This window comes from Chelonoidis abingdonii, chromosome 7 (assembly GCF_003597395.2).
Source record: "Chelonoidis abingdonii isolate Lonesome George chromosome 7, CheloAbing_2.0, whole genome shotgun sequence".
NCBI lineage: Eukaryota > Metazoa > Chordata > Testudines > Testudinidae > Chelonoidis > Chelonoidis abingdonii.
In genome coordinates this window covers 30,524,311-30,542,482 of record NC_133775.1, presented here as the reverse complement: position 1 = coordinate 30,542,482, position 18,172 = coordinate 30,524,311, and the positions used below count along the sequence as shown (strand labels likewise).

The following is an 18,172-nucleotide window of genomic DNA, read 5'->3' as shown; positions in this document are numbered from 1 at the left end:
ATGGGTTAGGGGTTGTTATAAAAGTGGATGGGTAGGGTTCTGTGGCCTGCCTTGTGCAGGAGGTCAGACTAGATGATCATATTGGTCCCTTCTGACCTATGAGTCTATAAGTCTATGAGATTGATTCCTGACTGACCGGTAGCTGTCTGGCGTTGCAAGCTTCCAGAGGGCTATTGCCACTCGCTTGTGAACTGTGAGGGTTGCTCTCATTTCGGTATTCTTGCAATTCAGGGCAGGGGAAAGCAAGTCACAAAGTTCCATGAAAGTGCCCTTATGCATGCAAAAGTTTCGCAGCCATTGGGAATCATCCCAGACCCGCAATACTATGCGATCCCACCAGTCTGTGCTTGTGGAATGCCGATTCTGGGCCAGGGAAACGACATGAACCTGCCCCATTAACACCATGATGTCCACATTGCCGGGGCCTGTGCTTTGAGAGAAGTCTGTGTCCATGTCCTCATCACTCTCGTCACCGCGCTGCCGTCACCTCCTCGCCTGGTTTTTCAGCTTCTGGTTCTGCATAAACTGCATGATAATGCGCAAGGTGTTTACAGTGCTGATAACTGCTGTGGTGAGCTGAATGGGCTCCATGCTTGCCATGCTACGGCATCTGCAAAAAGGAAAGGTGCGAAACAATTGTCTGCAGTTGCTCTCATGGAGGGAAGGGCAACTGATGACTGTAGCTATCCCACAGTTCCCGCAGTCTGTGCCAACTATTTTAACCATAGCTACCACAGTGCAATGCTCCAGAAGTCGATACTAGCCTCAGTACTGTGGATGCACACCACCAACTTAATGCGCTTAGTGGGGACACACACAAACAACAGTATCAACTCGATTTCTGGAAAATTAACTTCTGTTAAATCAAACTAATTTCGTAGTGTAGACATACCCTCAATATTGGTCTGTGCCACCTTTCATTTTGCTGTCTGTAACTGCTTCGTTCAGAACATGACACAGAATTCAGAGCACAAGTTGTTGCAGCAACTGTTGCAACGGATTCTGGAGTGCTTACTAGAATTAAGAGCACCAAGTCGCAAGTGGATGAGCAGGCAAAAACTATTTCTGATGGGGATTGCCAAGGGCTTGGAAATAAGCAGGCTGCAAAATGTAGTGGGGTCAAAAACCAATGGTGACATATGGGAAGACAGCAGAGCGGTAGGGAAGAAAGACACTGACACAAAAGGTCCTGTATCAGACCTGCAAGATTGCTGGCTTACCGCAGCTACACTTCACACTACACAAAGGAGGCTGTTCTTGTTTAATATCCTCAGGAGTTCAAGGAAATCATTCACTCAAGGAGCCATGCACAATCAGGAACGTGCTGCTGTCTCTTAAGGAAGTATGTCAGCAGCAGCAAGCATGACTTTAAAAAGCTGAATGACTGTGGCAGGAGGCATGTTTCAGGTATATGGAGAGATGTGGGATTTCTTGTGTGAAATTAGGATACTTGGCAGCCGGTAGGCTTTTAAGTGCAATCAAAAGCAACTGATGGTGCCAAAGAACAAACAAAGCTAGCGATTTCCATCTGGGCACAAAATTTACTTCTCAGTACTCGTCATCTTGATGTATATCTTCATTCTATGTCTTTGTTATGCATGAGCTGAGACCCCTTTAGTCTTCAAATTTTAGTTCTGGGTTAAATGGAGTACGTGGGTAGACTTTTAAAAAAAATCAGCTATTCTCCCCCTCCTTCCTTCCCAAATGCACAATGTGCTTTCAGTTTTGGAGACTCTGTTCATCTCTAGGTTCTTATATACCCTCTGTCACACTAGTGTCTGAGTGCCTCTCGAAAATTAAGTGTAGACGTAGAGATTGTTCTCTCTCCAGTCAGCAGGGACACTGGACTATGTTTATGTTAAATGAGGCATGTTTGTTTTTAAATGCAGTGTTTTCGAGAAGTCTAGATCAAAGAAGTGGATTTTGCATTTCACTTTGAAGGCACTGAGGTTCATCGCAAACCTGACCTCTTCAGGGAGTGGCTTCCAAATTCACAAGCTAGTTGCTAAGAAAGTGCTGTTTCCAGCACACACACATTTCAGTTTGTAGTTGCCAGTTTCGTTCTAGTACAGTGATTATCAAACTTATTTGGTTAGGCCTCCCTTCTTTGTGCCTGTCGTTGTTTAGACCTCTCCCCAAATACATATACCACCACCCAGCTCTGAAGGTAGAGCAGAGAGCAACGGGCTGCTGGCTGGATGCCCAGCTCTGAAAGCAGTGCCATGCCAGCAGCAGCACAGAAATAAGAGAGGCAAAGGGAAAAGTGATATTTGTCAATATCACTTTTCACAGCAGACTTAGCGCCCCATTGCCACCCTTACTTCTGCACTGCTGCTGCCACCCCAGGGCTGACAGCCAGAGCCTGACACCTCCAGGTGAGGGACTGGGGGAGAGGGAAGGAGTGCCCGAGCCCATGCTGCCTCCCGGTGACTGTGTAGAGTACAGTTCTGCTGATGATCTGCTATTTCTTTCAGTGACGTTGGTGGGAAGGCTACCTGCTTTCAGTGCTGACTTTCTCCTTTTCAGTTACTTTAGGGAAAGTATAACAAGTCCTATACATTAATCTCACCTGTCCTCAAACAGCTAAACTAATAAGGCCACCAAACATAACAGCAGAGAGAGCCTGCATCTATTATTCAATTTCTCTCTAACTATATGGTTAAGCCAACATTCATTGCATTCTTATAAGGCAACTAACAATGCCAAATATCTGTTGTCTGTACATAATACAAGGGTTGTTGAAATTGTCACATAATGCAAAAACTGGCATCAAACATAGAAAGACAGAGATTTTAAAATGTCAGCAGGTCTGCAAGGCACATTAGCAGTAGGCTAGCTAAGCAAGGAGGAGGCAGAACATTCCCAGTGCACAGCTAAAGAATCTTCTATACTGTTGTTTAAACTGATGGACATTCACAGTTAGTTCTTTGTCTTGAAAGCCTCTTCAGTGGTTTAAACTATGTATATAGTCAGTAGTTTACAGAACATCAGAGTCTTCAATGTCTAGTTTTCCTTTGACATGTGTCAATTACAAGAGATCACTAAAGAACAGGTGGGTTAGACCCTTCACTGGTGTAAAGTAGCATAGCTCCCTTAGGATGAGTGAAGATAGGCCCACTACATCGGGGTTCTCAAACTGGGGGTCGGGACTCCTCAGAGGGTCACAAGGTTATTACATGGGGGGTCACGAGCTGTCAGCCTCCACCCCAAACCCTGCTTTGCCTCCAGCATTTATAATGGTGTTAAATTTATAAAAAAGTGTTTTTAATGTAAAAGGGGGGGGCGGATCGCACTCAGAGGCTTGCTGTGTGAAAGGGGTCACCAGTACAAAAGTCTGAGAACCCCTGTACTACATAGTACCAAATGGGTGGTACTGAGGCTTTGATAGAACTTTTGCTACTCATAAATATACAACAATACTTGGATAGAAATTCAGAACAATGTTAAGTGAAGGGACTAGATTTTCTCTATCTATGTGCAAAGCAAATTTCTTTTGGGAAAGCAATAATTGCCAAAAATACATGTAATATTCAAGCTTAAAAAGGCTTCACTTGGGTACAAAATCTGTCCCCTTATTGCTATATACCAGCCCTGTGATTGGAGTACACTGAGTGGCAAGTTATCTGTATAGCGTAAGTAGTTGGGCTTTGTGCTGGAGAAATCCACAGGGGCAAGGCGAGGAATTCTCCTCCAGTCTGCCATGGAGTGACAGCATAGCCACAGAAGCTGCCCTGTAGTAACCTTTGTGCTTCCTGTACCCCTACTGCATGGGGGCAATGACCATCCTTCCTCCTCCTCCTTCCCCCAAGTGCCCCGCTATGACAACACACACAGCACATTCATGGAACCATGTGGGGTGTACACCCCTCTGTACTCTCTCCTAAGCCTGCCGGGCCAGAGAAGGCAAAACTTCACCTCTCACTGTACATGGTGCCTTCTGCACCCATCAGTGTGGGAGCAAGATTTGCCCTTAATAGAGTTAATCTCCTCTTAATGGATGTACATGCATAGCAAGGCTGCTCTCTATCAGCCTCTGTGTTTTGTTTTGTTTTATTTTTTGCTATAGAACCACTAGCTATTGTTGTTAAAAACTTAATGGCATGAAACTTGGTGCAATATGTTATCCTCTTGATCTGTTGGCTTATTTGGTGAATGGAGAACCTTTTGTTCTGACATGTTCTATTTCTTTTGTTATAAGGTAAACTGGCAGAAATCAGATATTCTATCCCTTAATGAACAGTGCCTGAACTGCTCCCTTTTCTTGCTCCTTTTCAGCTGGAGGCCAAAAATTATCAAATACTTGGGGGTGACTTGCAAGGCAGTCTCAATATGAAGGTCCTAAAAGAATAAATTTCGATAGCTGATATCCTTTCAAGATTTCCTGTGATATTGCTGTCCATATTAATTACATTTTGATCATGTTTCCAATGGAATTTATCTGCATTTTTTTTTCAAAACTGCGCAGTCTAAAGAACATCTTGTGTTGAAGAAAGAAGAACCTTTCCCATCCTTTTCTGTGCTAGATAATAGCAAATATAATTGCATTAAACCTAGAGGGTTGATACTGAAGCTAACCTTCCATATTCTTTCTGCTTATACAATCTCTTAACCATCACTGTCCACAGATTATATTATCAAATTTAGTAATGAAGAACCTTGGAAATGTTCACTTTTTTAGTTTAATTTGTGATGTATTAATCTGTATGTCTGGCTCCAGTCCTAGCTTGCAAAATAACTTTCTCCTGGCCTGTGTGGAAACAAAAAGAAACAAAATTGCTGACATGTATATAAGTAATAACTTTGTGATGTCTTTCCGAGGGATATATAACTAACTCCCCCTAGCCATTTTCATTTAAATATCCGGTTTCACAGTCACATCTGAAAACTGTTTGTTGACAATATACTTACCATAAAGAAGGAAGATACTCTATACAGTACTAGGCAGCATTTAAATCATGTGGGGCCATCAGCATCAAAAATACACCAAACATTTAAAACTCAAGACAAAAGATGATTAAGTGATGAGAGAGTCTGGTTCACCTACTAATAGCTCCCAAAGGTAATGGGAGGTCCAAGCTCAGGAAAGCATCAGATTCTGTAGCAACTGTCCAAACATCATTGTCTCATAATGCTGACTCTCCATGCATTTCTCAGGAGATGATGCTGTGGACAACAGCTGTCCCCATCTGTCCAGTCACCTCCTGGCCCTGGCCCACCTGATTGCCATAGGGCACCAGCAAAGGGTTGTCAGCTGGTTGGATGACTCAGCAGAATAGACAAATGTAGTCTTGTGGTAACATTTTTGAAAGAACCTAAGTCTCATTGACTTTTTCAATGGGACGTAGGCACTTCTGAAAATTTTACCCTCAGGCACCATGGCTTCTTTCTTCAAGAATAAAATTAACATAACTTCTTGTTATAAACACAAGCACAAAAAATAAATCAGAAAAAGCCCTGGCATGGCTACGACTCAGCCCTGCCATGTGACCCTGGCTGTGGACCCCTGACTTCCCAAAGGATTTTTACCCCTTCTGTCTCCCAGGCAGACCTTCTTACAGATCTTCGCCTGGGGGAAGGTGGGCTAGCATTTGCTCCCTGTTCACTGGGCACTAGCTAGTGTCCCTGCACCCTGTCTCGGTAGCACAAGTGAATATGCCATAATCCTTTCTGCTTTAATTGCTGGAGTAGACTCTCCGAGAAGGCTAACATCATTGCCACCAGATTTCTGACTGCCCCAGAGAGTATACTGAGCTATTGACAATATCCACCTGCATTTTTCCCTATTAATTTTAGATGCTCTTAACAATTTGAGAATAATAAAATGAGCAATCTGTAAATCTGCTTTGTACATTACAAATTTCCTCAAACACTCAAGCCTGAAGGCAAAGCATTCTCTACAGGTGTCTGACAATGCCATTTTGGGTAGTTACTAAACTGCAGCCTTACATCTCTAAGTTTGAGTGCCACTGTATTTTGTAAGTCTGAAACTGCCTTTTCCTACTGAATTTCTTCCCAATCATCCCCCTTCATAATCATCCAGTCAGCACCCGGTTGGACTGTCCTTTACAAATCTATCAGTCTTTTCAAGCTTTTAATAGTCAAAACTGTGTATATATTTTTACTATTAATGTAGTTGCTATCCCAGGAGCTCCAGTGCAAACTGCAGTTGTGCCACTTAAATGATTGGTTCTTTTATAGACACCACACTGTGTAACCATGGCTTAAATCCAACACTTGGTTCTGATCCTGCTGTGAGTGCTGTGCAGGTGTCCACCCACATGATTACCACTGGAGCAGTGAAGCTTTAGATTGCAGATTTCATCCCGTATGTCTTGCAAATTTATTGTGCCTTATGATGGATGGTGTGGTTTATCAGACTGTGCAAATACCCCTTGGTAAACTTACTGTGGGCTGTGCCATCACTAATGGCATTTCCTACCTAACTTATAATACAATTGTGTGGGCTAAGCATGAGTAACGTACCTGTCACATACAAATGAATTGTCTTCTACAAAATGCATATTGACCTTTTCTTGCCAAGCTAATACAATAACATCATATATTACTACAATGCTGTCTCATTCCTGTGCACAGAAGACCATATACCTAAATTTAGCCTGTAAAAGATGCCAGATGCCAGGAAAATTTATTATTGCCTCATTTTTCTACAGGAATGACAATGACAAAATAGAGAGTGCATGTCTTAGTTTTATTTTCTCACTATCTAGTATTTGTTGCATTTGTCTAGGAAATGCATCCATCATTGAAACAAATATCATCTTCTCCACTCTTTTCTGTAAAAAAAATTCTAATGCTTTCCTTTTCACCTGGTGACCCTTTCATGCATGGTAATGTGAATTTGTGGTGCACCATATCTTTAATCTTCCACACTCCTAAATGACAGATTTCACTTACTGAAAGGGAATTTTAGAAGAAGATGAGATACTATCAATGAATCTATAGAAAATAATTCTACAGGAGTTATGTGGTTAATGTCCAAAAGGTCTGTTTGCCCAACTGAGTAAATCCAAAGTTCATCCTAGCTGTACCAGTGCATCTCATTGTAACAAAAGAAGTGGGAAGACCATAGATGTGAAGCATGCATGACGACTCTGACTTTTGTCTGTGCTTCTTGGTGCCACATATATTGGCAAGACTGCTGTCAAAGCTGATTTCTAAAGGATAATCTTTGACAGCCTTTTTCCCCCAACTGCTTAGCTGTCAGTTCATGGAAATTGCTACTTGTCTTATGTAAAATGCCAGCTGACAAAGTGCCTAGTTCATTATACCACAGTAGATTAAACAAATACTGTGTTTCTGCTGAACAAGCTACATATAGAACAAATTCTGCAGTCAGGGTATGGATCTGTAATCTTTTGTTTAGATAACTCAGCTCCAGTTCCCCTAGGCTAAGGTAGGGGAGACATCAGGAAAACACTGCACCTCCAGAACATTCTGCCAGATGCTGACAGGTACATGGTTTAACATCTGGAAGCGATCACTGTTCCCTCCAAAGAGGTTTCTGCTACATAAACACTGAATAGTTCACAGCTATTTTCAGCTTGCATTAGCTTCTTTTTCTACCATTATAATAAAAAGGGAATAATCTTGAGAATTAAATAATTATATTTGTACAGCACTTTGAATATATAAAGACTGGCACAAGCTTTGTAAGGTGTCTTAGTGTTTGTGCACATGTTGTCTGAATGCAATCAGTTAATGTTTTTGAATTCCCCTGACTTTACGCAGATTATTGAGTTGATACCCTGATAACATGATTTTTAATAAGAATATCATTTGCCTAAATGACTGAGGTATTTTGTGTAAAAGTGGGCTGGACTGGAAGTCAGGAAATTCTGTATGCTAATCCTAGCTCTGACACTGGCTTGTTATGTGATCTTGGACAATCAGTGCTCGTCTATATTGTGAAGCAAATTTGGCTTAAGGTAGGGTCTGAATATAAAGTGGAATAGCTATTCCTGATTAACTCCACATCCAAAGTGGATTAAGATAATTTAGAATAAAGAATTCTTATTCAAGAATAAAAGAATCCACTCAGGAATTTGACTGGGAATAGTTTAATGCAAAATAGCTATTCCAAACTAATTTTTCCTGCGTAGATAAGCCCTCATTTAACAGCTTTGCCTCAGCATCCCTATCTGTAAATTGGATAAATAATACTTATCTCCTTAACAGTTAAGATTGAATCATGTACCCTTGCTCAGACTAATCTCCAATTGATACTAATGGAAGTTTTGCCCGAGTAAGGAGTGTAGGATCATACTTATCATGTTTGGGCAGCAGTCTGATTATGTTAGGTTCTATGATTATTAGCACTCCTCTGCAAAGTAGTTGCAGTATTTTCCTACAGAGATGAAAGAAATATAGAAGAAACTTGAAAATTTTACCCAATATCTTATAACTATGTTTCTGGTACAGTGGATTTATCCACATGGCAGAGAGTTGCTGGTTGAATGCCTAACATGCCTTTTTGTTCTGGTCTTCCATGCTCCTTAATTTTGTGCAACACTTAGTTAACATAGTGACACACACTATATAGAAACTTGAGAGAGAGAGTGAGAGAGAGCGGTGTTAAGAACTGCTAGCATCTGCAAGTGCTGGAAAGTATGTTCAGACCTGGCATCCTAGAAGGCTTCAAAAGATTGCCCGGGCTGCTTGATATGCTTTTACACTAGGCTTTGATCCAAATTCCACAGTTTGTTACTGTCATGCAAATTGTTCAATAGCAGTGAACAACTGTGGTCTTCAATTACATAGTGCAGTACATAGGCGTTGCCTGATTTTTGGCATAAATTCTGAGTCCTGATTGACTCACAGAGATGATGTAACATGCCAAAGAAATATTTGTGATAAAACATGCTTTATTTATGCTACACGACTCATCCCAGAAATAAGTTTCAGAATCTCTAGTATGTAACCATCTTCTGCCAAAATTATCAGTTATTTCCTGAATGTAATCCCATGACTAGAAAATCTGGCTAATATGCCAAGTGATTTTGTGAAACTGATGGAATTTTACTTTGTTTCTTGTTGATTTTTTCTGTCCTGACAAACCTTTAAAATAGTATCTTCTTTCAAATCTACTGCTTTCTTTTGAAAGTGACTGACCTATTCACACGTGCTTTCACAAGTACATTCCTGTAATTCAATTTTCCTCTGACCCTTTTAAGACTTTCTCATTGGCACTGTCAAATAAGTCACTGTAGTGTCAATGAATATGTATACTTTTCTATGTGAACATACAGTGTGTTTTCCTAATTTTCTCTTTCTAGCTACCAGTTTTCATGTTGTTTAAGTGCTATGCATAGTACCTTCTAATCTGGTCCCTGTTAGAATGGTGGTGGTTTTTGTTTTTATTTGTTGCTGAATTCATTTAGGATACTTTCCTTGTGACACCTCTTTCTTTTCTGGCTAGCAGATGGCATCTCTACTGACTTCCACTAGCACCTGTCTGAACTGACTATATTAGGAAAACACAAAGTATCTGTAATAAAGTAATCCATAAAGTGATGAAATAAACATACTTCATGAATCTTGAAAGAATGAAGGTGATTATAGCTGATCCTGTAGCTTTTTGGATTACTGCATATGCTATTATGATGAATTTTAACATTACATTAACCATTCTGTGTAATTTTTGTGTATACTGTTAATTTATATGTAAACTGAATAATTTTTGCTACCCTTACCATAAATATGCACAATTTTGCTCCTACTGGATCTGTTCATAGAGATTGTTAATGACATGTCATGGTTACAAAAATATTAACCTCAAAAAGCTAGTTTTGATTTACATTTAAATTGCACCTGTTCCTTTAAATAGCTACATGTAGCATTTTGGTTTATAGCATATTCAATACTTTGTTTCTATAACTTTGTGTTCGTATATAATATTTTATATGATCAAAGCAGTGGTGTAATGGTAAAAAAAGAAGTGAGTAAACTAACCTAAACTAAACTCCACATTCCCCAAATAGAAGTGGATAAACTCCATTTGCCTGTGTTTATCCACAATGCTACTGGTTCAAAGTGCATTGTATTCTTTGCATAAGGACCTCTGTCCATAAACAGCCTTCCCCTCCTTAGAAACAGAATGGCATACAAAAGCTGTTAGAAACAAATTCTATATATTTAGTCCTTCCATACAGCACTATCATAAGTTTATGATATATAGACATAGATTCTATTGTCCATCTGAGATTATCCCATGTCAGTGATAATTACTACAGGAGAACCACATTATTCTATCATATAATAAATGCACATGATGGCAGCATCACCTAGTATCCCATATTCTTACAATTTTTAGTAAGAGTTAAAAAAAAGTAAGTTTATAAATAAATTACATATTTTAAATGTTTGAAAATCTAAAATGATTAGAACTACTCTATTCAGTGATTTTCAACACATGCTATTTCTTATTATGGAACCTATATTTATTCTAATTATTGACTAATTTTACCATTTCTTCTTCTGGCTAACATCATGCTAACCAAAAAAAAAAAGTGTGTTTCATTGGCCAAAACCATGATTTATAATGATAAAAATAAAAAATGATGATCTGATAAATGTAGAATCATCAAATTTTATGTTTGTGTTCCAATTCTATCTTCAGGATCCTCAGTAGTTTGTCATTCTCCTAAATAACAGAGGTCATTTGCCTGTTTGTATACTGAAAATACATTCAATACCCATATTTATATAGCTATTCAAATAACTACATACATGTGGTCATTTCAATGACCAGAGAAGGAACCTGGGAAGTACTTGGCTGAAGATGCTGGATAAGGCCTAGGAGGAGGCATTCCAAAGCAAAAAAATGGCTGAGGGAAAAGTGAAGTGGGGCGGGTCTTTCTCTGAATGGACAGTTACTTCATAGTTTAGGTCCCTGGGCTGGAGGCTGGGAGTAGAGAGCGAGACTGGACTCCCACTTGCCGCTACCTCATGGAAGTGGAAATCCCTGCAATGAAGAGAAAAGATGCTGTAGTGCAGAAGGGGGAGAAGGCAGACAGGCCCTCAAGGGAGGACACTGATCCAGTAAAAAGACTTGGAGATTTGATGGTTTGTTTTTAATTTCCTTTGGACTTCTACTTGATGTTCATGCTGTCCTGGAGGAACTTAATCATCCAACCAAACTACCCCACCTCCAGAGGGAGACTATGGCTCAGTGTGGGGAAACTGTCAGAGCTGTGCCTTTCTACAATACCCGAATCAGATGTTAATTAACTTGAAGCGAAAGACATGCAGGTACAGTTATGAATGAGTTGGCTATCTAAGTGCCCTTGTGGTTATTTGAATAATTGTAAATTAAAATATAGGAATGCAGTTATAGAAATGATCAGATATCCAGGTAAATACTCCTGAATTTACTGGAAATAAAACTGAAGTCAATTCAAAGTTTTGCACAGATTTCCATGGAGCCAGGATTTCACGTTTGGTGTTTATCTCAATGTACAAAAATGACTTGGCACCTGATCCTGGAATTAGCTCCATTGCTCCACTGGCCTTTAAGCCTTATTAGGTCCCTGCTCCTACTGAAATCAATGGCAAAACTCTCATTGGTTTCATAGTACAGAGTCTGGCCCCATTCTGGTAAATAATTGGTAGACGGTGACATTATGCATGTACAGTATATGATTTTCAAATGAATATACCATTGTTTCTAATACTAGCATATTAAAATGCTAAACCAACATGAATACCTCAAGTTTTGCTTTGATTTTAAAAATTTCAAAAATGGCCTTATTTTGCATTAAAAAAACAACACACAACAAAACCTAACTCAAAAACTGAATGTTTACAGGATATTTCTCTGAAACAGGACCAAATAAGGGCAAGAGTATCACATTTCTGAAAAGTGTGAAACTTCTTTCAGTTCAAAGTAAATTTTCCATGAGGACATGCAAAACTTTGATTTTTTCCCCATGTTTTTATATGAAACAGGGCAGGCCATTTCATGGAAGTTTTGAGAGAGGAAAAAATATCAAGAACTAAATGAGAGAGAGAAAGAGATGCTTTTGTCACTTTTGTACAACTATTTTTGAACGAATGTATTACACAAGTTGAAGGTACCACACTTCACATGTCCTCATTTTGTTTTCAAATATAACTTCCTTTAACAAAATACAGTGCTGGGATAGGCAAGACTAGACTTAAAAAACTGCAGCTATGCCACTGCAGTGCTTTAGTGCAGATGCTACTATGCCAATGGGAGAACTTCTCCTGTCCACATAGTTAATCCACGTCTAGAAGAGGCAGTAGCTATATTGAGAGGAGAAACACTCCTGTTGACACAGCACTGTCTCTGTCAGGGTTAGGTCGGTATAACTGTCGCTCAATGGTGTGGATTTTTCATACCCCTGAGCAACCTAGTTATATGGATCCAAGTTTATAGTGTAGACCTGGCCTAAGAAACTGCTCTTGGAAAGTTATTAGCAACTCAGAATTCAAGATGGCCCTAAATATCCTCCCTCCTCAGCGCCGGGGAAAGTTTGGCTTTGCATCTGGAACCAAATTCTGTTGACTGGACACCTCACTACCAAAAAGACGTTTAGAGCTAAAGAGCCCTCTCCCATCCCTGCACATTGAGGGTGCAATACATACACCTGGTCCTTACATAGGTGCACAATGGGTAAGAGAGGAAGGACACGAAGAACCTCCTCCTCCTCTCCCTGCACCCTCACTTGCAGGGGAGCCCTCCGCTAGGCACTGGCACCCAGGTTCAGAATGTGGCCTATGTGCTTTCAGAGGAATCCAGATACAGTGAAGTCTCAGTGAATGAGGGGCTGGGCACCTGGCCCATCTTCCTCCATCCACACAGTCTGCAGCCAGCTAGCTCCAAGTTGGGCCGCAGCAGAAAACTCTCCTCCACCTCCCCGCACACCTCCAGGAACAGGTCCTACGGCTCCCCACCCCCCAACCCAAAAACCAGGTGAAGAGCACTGCCAAAACGACCAATGAGGTGCTTCGATCCAAGCAGCCAGCCAATGGGAACTCCCTTGAAACCGCACCAATGGTAGGCTGCCTGTTCAGGCAGAGCCGCGTGAGCCCTACCCCAGGGGGACGGAGGCGGGTGCGGGGCCCAGCTGCTGTGCAGCGAGCGCGCGGCGGTGCCTGCTACTCGCCTCCCAGCATGGCCGGGCTGAGCGGCAGCGGCTCCAGCCTGGGGCGGTGCAGCCACGCTGTGGTGCGGGCGCCGCCCGAGTCGCTGTCCCAGCACGCGCTGCGGATAGAGAAGAGCAAGGAGGTGGACTTCGCGCGGGCCGAGCGGCAGCACCAGCTCTACGTCGGGGTGCTCAAGAACAAGCTGGGCCTGCAGGTGCTGGAGCTGCCCGCCGACGAGAGCTTGCCCGACTGTGTCTTCGTGGAGGACGTGGCCGTGGTGTGCGAGGAGACCGCCCTGATCACCCGGCCGGGGGCCCCCAGCAGGCGAAAGGAGGTACCAGCTGCAGGGGAAGCGGGGGAGGCTCGCTGAGCACGGGCGGGGCTCCAGACCTTGTACCCCACCTGGGGAGACCTTCGCCCTCCAGTCCCCACGCGGTCTCTGCTAAGATCTCTGAATCTTTTCGGGCGGGGGTAGAGTCCATGGTCCCCAGAATCCCAGGCTGGGTCATTTTCTGGTCGGACTTGCTCTGTGACGTTTTATTTTAACTTAATGCAGAACAGAGCCGTAGCAAATGCACGGAATTAAACCGAAGCTCTCTGTGGGAAATGTTTGCCTGGAGTAGCTCTTCCGGGAAGTGAGCAGTGTATACAGAGTGCGGTGCTGTAAGGCGTGGCAGGTTGGTGGCATGATGAGAGAGGAGAGACAGAAAATGCTCAATGCACTTGCAGTCTCCCTTTCCCACAATGAACTCCAACCTGAGTGCTTATGGAGAAGCTTTCCCATTCTTAGCACAAAAGCCATAGTTTGGGAAGAACACGTCTGACTTAGTTCTCAGTCGTGCAGTTAATCACCTGTATCAGAAAGAAAATGAATCCAGATGTATGTTCTTGTTGTCTTGGCAGTGCTGTAATGGTGACTGCAAATTGTCTAGACTGAAAAACGGTTCTAGTCCTTTTTGTTTTGTAACTAGTTGTGCTTAACAAACATGTCGGGATGTCTATCATTTTGTTGCACGAAATAGATCACTCTGATCTGTTTTAAGACATCCTGTAGCCCTTTATCGTAAATCACAGCAGTTCTTTGTAAGTTTAAACACAATCCAGGGAGATGGTACAAAAATGTTAAAAACCAATTAACAACTCCAGGTATGTGTGCAACACTGCACAAGGCTCAGTGTGAATCTAATACATGTGTAGATGTAATATAAATTTACTCTTACATTAGAGAAGCTGGATGAAAACATTGAATTTATTCCATTTCACTGACATTTCTATTGAATGTGTATCACTCCTTTAAAACACTGAAAGATGGTATGTGTGGTTTTTTATGAACAAACAAAAGTGCACACCTACATAATTTAGTGTGACAAATGTCCCTATAACAGATTAATATATCAATATATTATATTAAAGTGTTCATCTTATTAACTCAGCAGGTTGTATAAGCACTGTATTGCGGTTTTGAGTGCAGAAATTTAATATATTTCCTGGGCGTAGCCCTTGTGATAGTGGTCAGTGCACGTGTAGACTGGCGTTAAGAACGCTTTTAAAATGTGCAGTCATTTTAGTTTTTCAAATACATTTAAATATAAATTGACTAAAAAGCCATTGTCACAGTCAGAGCATATTTGAATTTACTGTACAACACTTTTTTAAATAGTGCAACCTCTAGGGATTCTAGGTATCTTGGATGCTTGGGATTCAATAATTTAAGTGGGCTTCGGTGTTTTCTTCTTCATTAAGCTGTAATACCAACCTTCCGACATCTTCATATGTGTTTATGACCGTTCTAAGTCACATTGTCACTTGGAGTCCTTCAACAATGTATCCTCTTATATGAAAAGGGGGGAAATACTATTTAATTAATACATCTAATAACACTCCTCCAGTTTCAGGTTACTGAGGTATCCTATACCCAGGGCTGAAGTGGCTCATGTCAGGAAGCACCTTTGCGTTCAGTTCAGACAAGCAGGGAGAAGATCAGCCAACCAGAAAATGAAATACAAGCAGCCAGCAAAGGATGATTTGGGAAAAGTCTGAAGCAGATTAGCAGCTAAGAGAAATCAGGCAGTTAGATAATGCAATAACACCAAAGATCTGTCATGGAAGAATAAGTCTCTCTTACAAATAATTAGTACTTTTTCTTAGTAGAAGTGTTTTGAACAGTACACCGTATAAATCTGCACAACGTTTTTATTGCTTGCTCTTGCCATTCATCAGTAAAGATTTCATAGAATGTAGGTAAACAGTTGCAAGTTAAGAGTGTATTATTTTTGCGTCGTAACTATTCATAACACACTAGTAAATCTCAATAACTGATACTACTGCAATGTAAACTTAGACTCGTGTCTCTTTTCAGTTTTAATTCACAGTATTTATTAACCTGCACAGTTCAATAATTCATAATGGGTCTTCAATTATTGGTGCAAATTAGTAATAGTTCTGATATGTTCGGAATAACATTTAACGCTTTATAAAAAGAATTTATCTTAATCTCTCACATTTCAGGGCATACAGAACAAAGATGCCCATGGTCACCTTTACCCAGCCCTTTGTGTGCACATGAGTTATTTGTGTCAATACATGTAATTTTAACATGAATGCCTTAAACCCAATTGTGCATTCATGGTGCACCTATGATTTCTGTATGGTAGAAACCAGTGGAAAATCTTGGGCACAGGAACGTAGACTCTGGCATTTAACAAATAGGTGCAAGTGGCTGAGTTACTGCTACAGGAACCTTTGCTCTGAAATTCCAGTCTTTGTTTGACACTTCAAACCTGTTCATCAAACCACCTCCCTCTCTGCATTCAAATGCATCTTAAACTCATTTCTGTCACCTTGCCTCTAATAAGTGAGATGGGATTTGGGAATAAAATGTACCCTCCCCCCACCGCCCCCGCCCCCTAAGTTACAGAACCACCAAGTTGGGAAGGTGTTTTGCAATGTATGCACACCATCTTTATTGTAACACTTCTCTTACTCATTCCAGTTCCCCTCCTCTTTTGTCCCTCACTGCTCTTTTCACAATCTGTATTCATAGATGAGCTGTGGGGTAGGGCTGGGTCTTTACTTGTTTCTTTGAAGCTGCTAGCATACTTTTGGGCCCTCAGGAGATAACTAAATGTGTCATTTGCTTAGATTCTTTGCATTTAGTTTTCCTTCTAAAAAAAAAAATGAATTAAAAGTTTTTTTTGTGTGTCTTGTCAAAAAGTGCAACTGTCTGAGAGATTGTGCAAATCTCTCATTCATGAACATGCGCATGCATGTATTTGGAGGAGTGCAACCAGATATGAGCTTAAAAAGGTAATGACATCAAAGTAGTAGGTGAGTGCAGTATGTTACTTTCAAATGCAGCTGTTTCTTAATCAGACTTCTTCAAGAGAATTTTCACTGAATCTATACCATGACCCGCTAGCATGATTATTTATGCCTATGTAGAGTTCTGGTGACTTCAGTGGAGCTCTATGTCAGTGGCTCTCAACCTTTCCATTTCCAACTGTACCCATTTCAGGAGTCTGATTTGTCTTACGTACCCCCAGGTTTCACCTCACTTAAAAACAACTTGCTTACAAAATCCGACATAAAAATACAGAAGTGTTGCAGCACACTATTACTGACAAAGTGCTTACTTTCTCATTCTTACTATATCATTGTAAAATAAATCAGTTGGAATATAAATATTGTACTTACATTTGTGTTTAGTATATAGAGCAGTATCAACAAGTCATTGTATGAAATTTTAGTTTGTACTGATTTCACTGGTGCTTTTCTGTAGCCTTTGTAAAATTAAGCAAATATCTAGATGAGTTGATGTACCCCTGGAAACCCTCTGCGTACCTCCAGAGCTGCGCATACCCTGAGTTGAAAACCACTGCTCTATGTGAATGTAAGGGGCCATGCTAAGCTTAGAATAGAGGTGTCATCTCTCCCTAATGTATAGAATTGCCAATACTATGTTATGAGTTGTAATAAATGAACAGATTAAATCTGGATCCAGGTCTGTGCTCAGAAGTTTGTAATGTAAAGATTCAGCAAGGGGGCCAATGCAAAATGTGGTAGCAGCTTGTGGGAGATGGGCAGGAGGTAGAAGGCTCCTGCTACACAACTGACTGCTATTGATGGCACTGGCAGGAGGTGGGGCTCACTCAGCTCAATAGAAGGCTGTAGGCAGATCTGGGGCAAGAAATGAGCATGTCTGGCCCACCCTTGGGTCCCACCTTGTGCTGATGCAGAGGAATAGGCTGTAGCAGTATAACTAAATGAGGGTATTTATAGATTTTTTTTTTTTTTTTTTTTTTCCCTACACTTGATGTGATCCATAGAGCAAATACTAAGGAGCAGGCAAAGAGCATGGAGTCAGCTGTAAAATGAGAAGAGGGGAACTTGGTTTTTTTTTTTTTTTTTTTTTTCTTTTAAGAAAGTTGTTTTCCAGCTGCTAATTGGGCTGGGACTTTAAAGGCAGGTGGATGAGCTGGACTGCCTGAGGCTGAGGAGGCAGTGAAAGAGGCTAATGTGGAGGGGATCTGGGAAAGAAGACAGGGTGGTCTGTATTGGGAGGAAATGTGTATGTGGGGAACTGGAGCAAAATTTTGGCAGATCTGGGCCCTTGATACCTTTTTTCTGCTCCCAGTAATAAAAGCAGTGAACTAACAGGGTGAAATGAATTATATGTTGGCTATTACAAGTGCCAGCCAGGTGATAAAATGTTTAACTTTCCCATTAACCAAAACCCACAAAATGGCGTAACCCCAACTGGGACAAGCATGCACAAAAATTAAAAAGGACAATTCTGGAGGGGCTGTGTATGGTAACAAATTATGCTTGAGTTAGCTAAATTTTCTGCTTTGTAGTAATATAAAACCCAGCTGTATTTATGTAATGTTTCCTTGTTGAATCCATGCTCAATCACAGCACCATTAAATTTCACTGTATTTGGAAAGGTACAGTCAAACTCATCAGTATTTGTATATGTACAATACATACTTGTTCAAGCTGATTTTTGAAAGCTCTCAACTAAACAATGAAACAATAAGTAGAAAGGAGT

At 40.9% G+C, this 18,172-nt stretch overlaps 1 protein-coding gene across 2 annotated transcripts in view; it reads left to right on the top strand.

Annotated features, from left to right (window-relative positions):
* Positions 1 to 18,172, top strand: part of DDAH1 (dimethylarginine dimethylaminohydrolase 1) — a 144,744-nt gene that overhangs the window by 44,876 nt on the left and 81,696 nt on the right. The window contains exon 1 of one of the 2 annotated variants that reach the window (XM_075067774.1): positions 13,038 to 13,459. The exons of the other annotated variant lie outside the window; for it this stretch is intronic. Within the exon in view, the coding sequence (XP_074923875.1) occupies positions 13,154 to 13,459 (306 nt within the window). The 5' untranslated portion in view covers positions 13,038 to 13,153. Of the gene's footprint in view, positions 1 to 13,037; positions 13,460 to 18,172 lie in introns of those variants that run through there. 2 annotated transcript variants of the gene reach the window in all.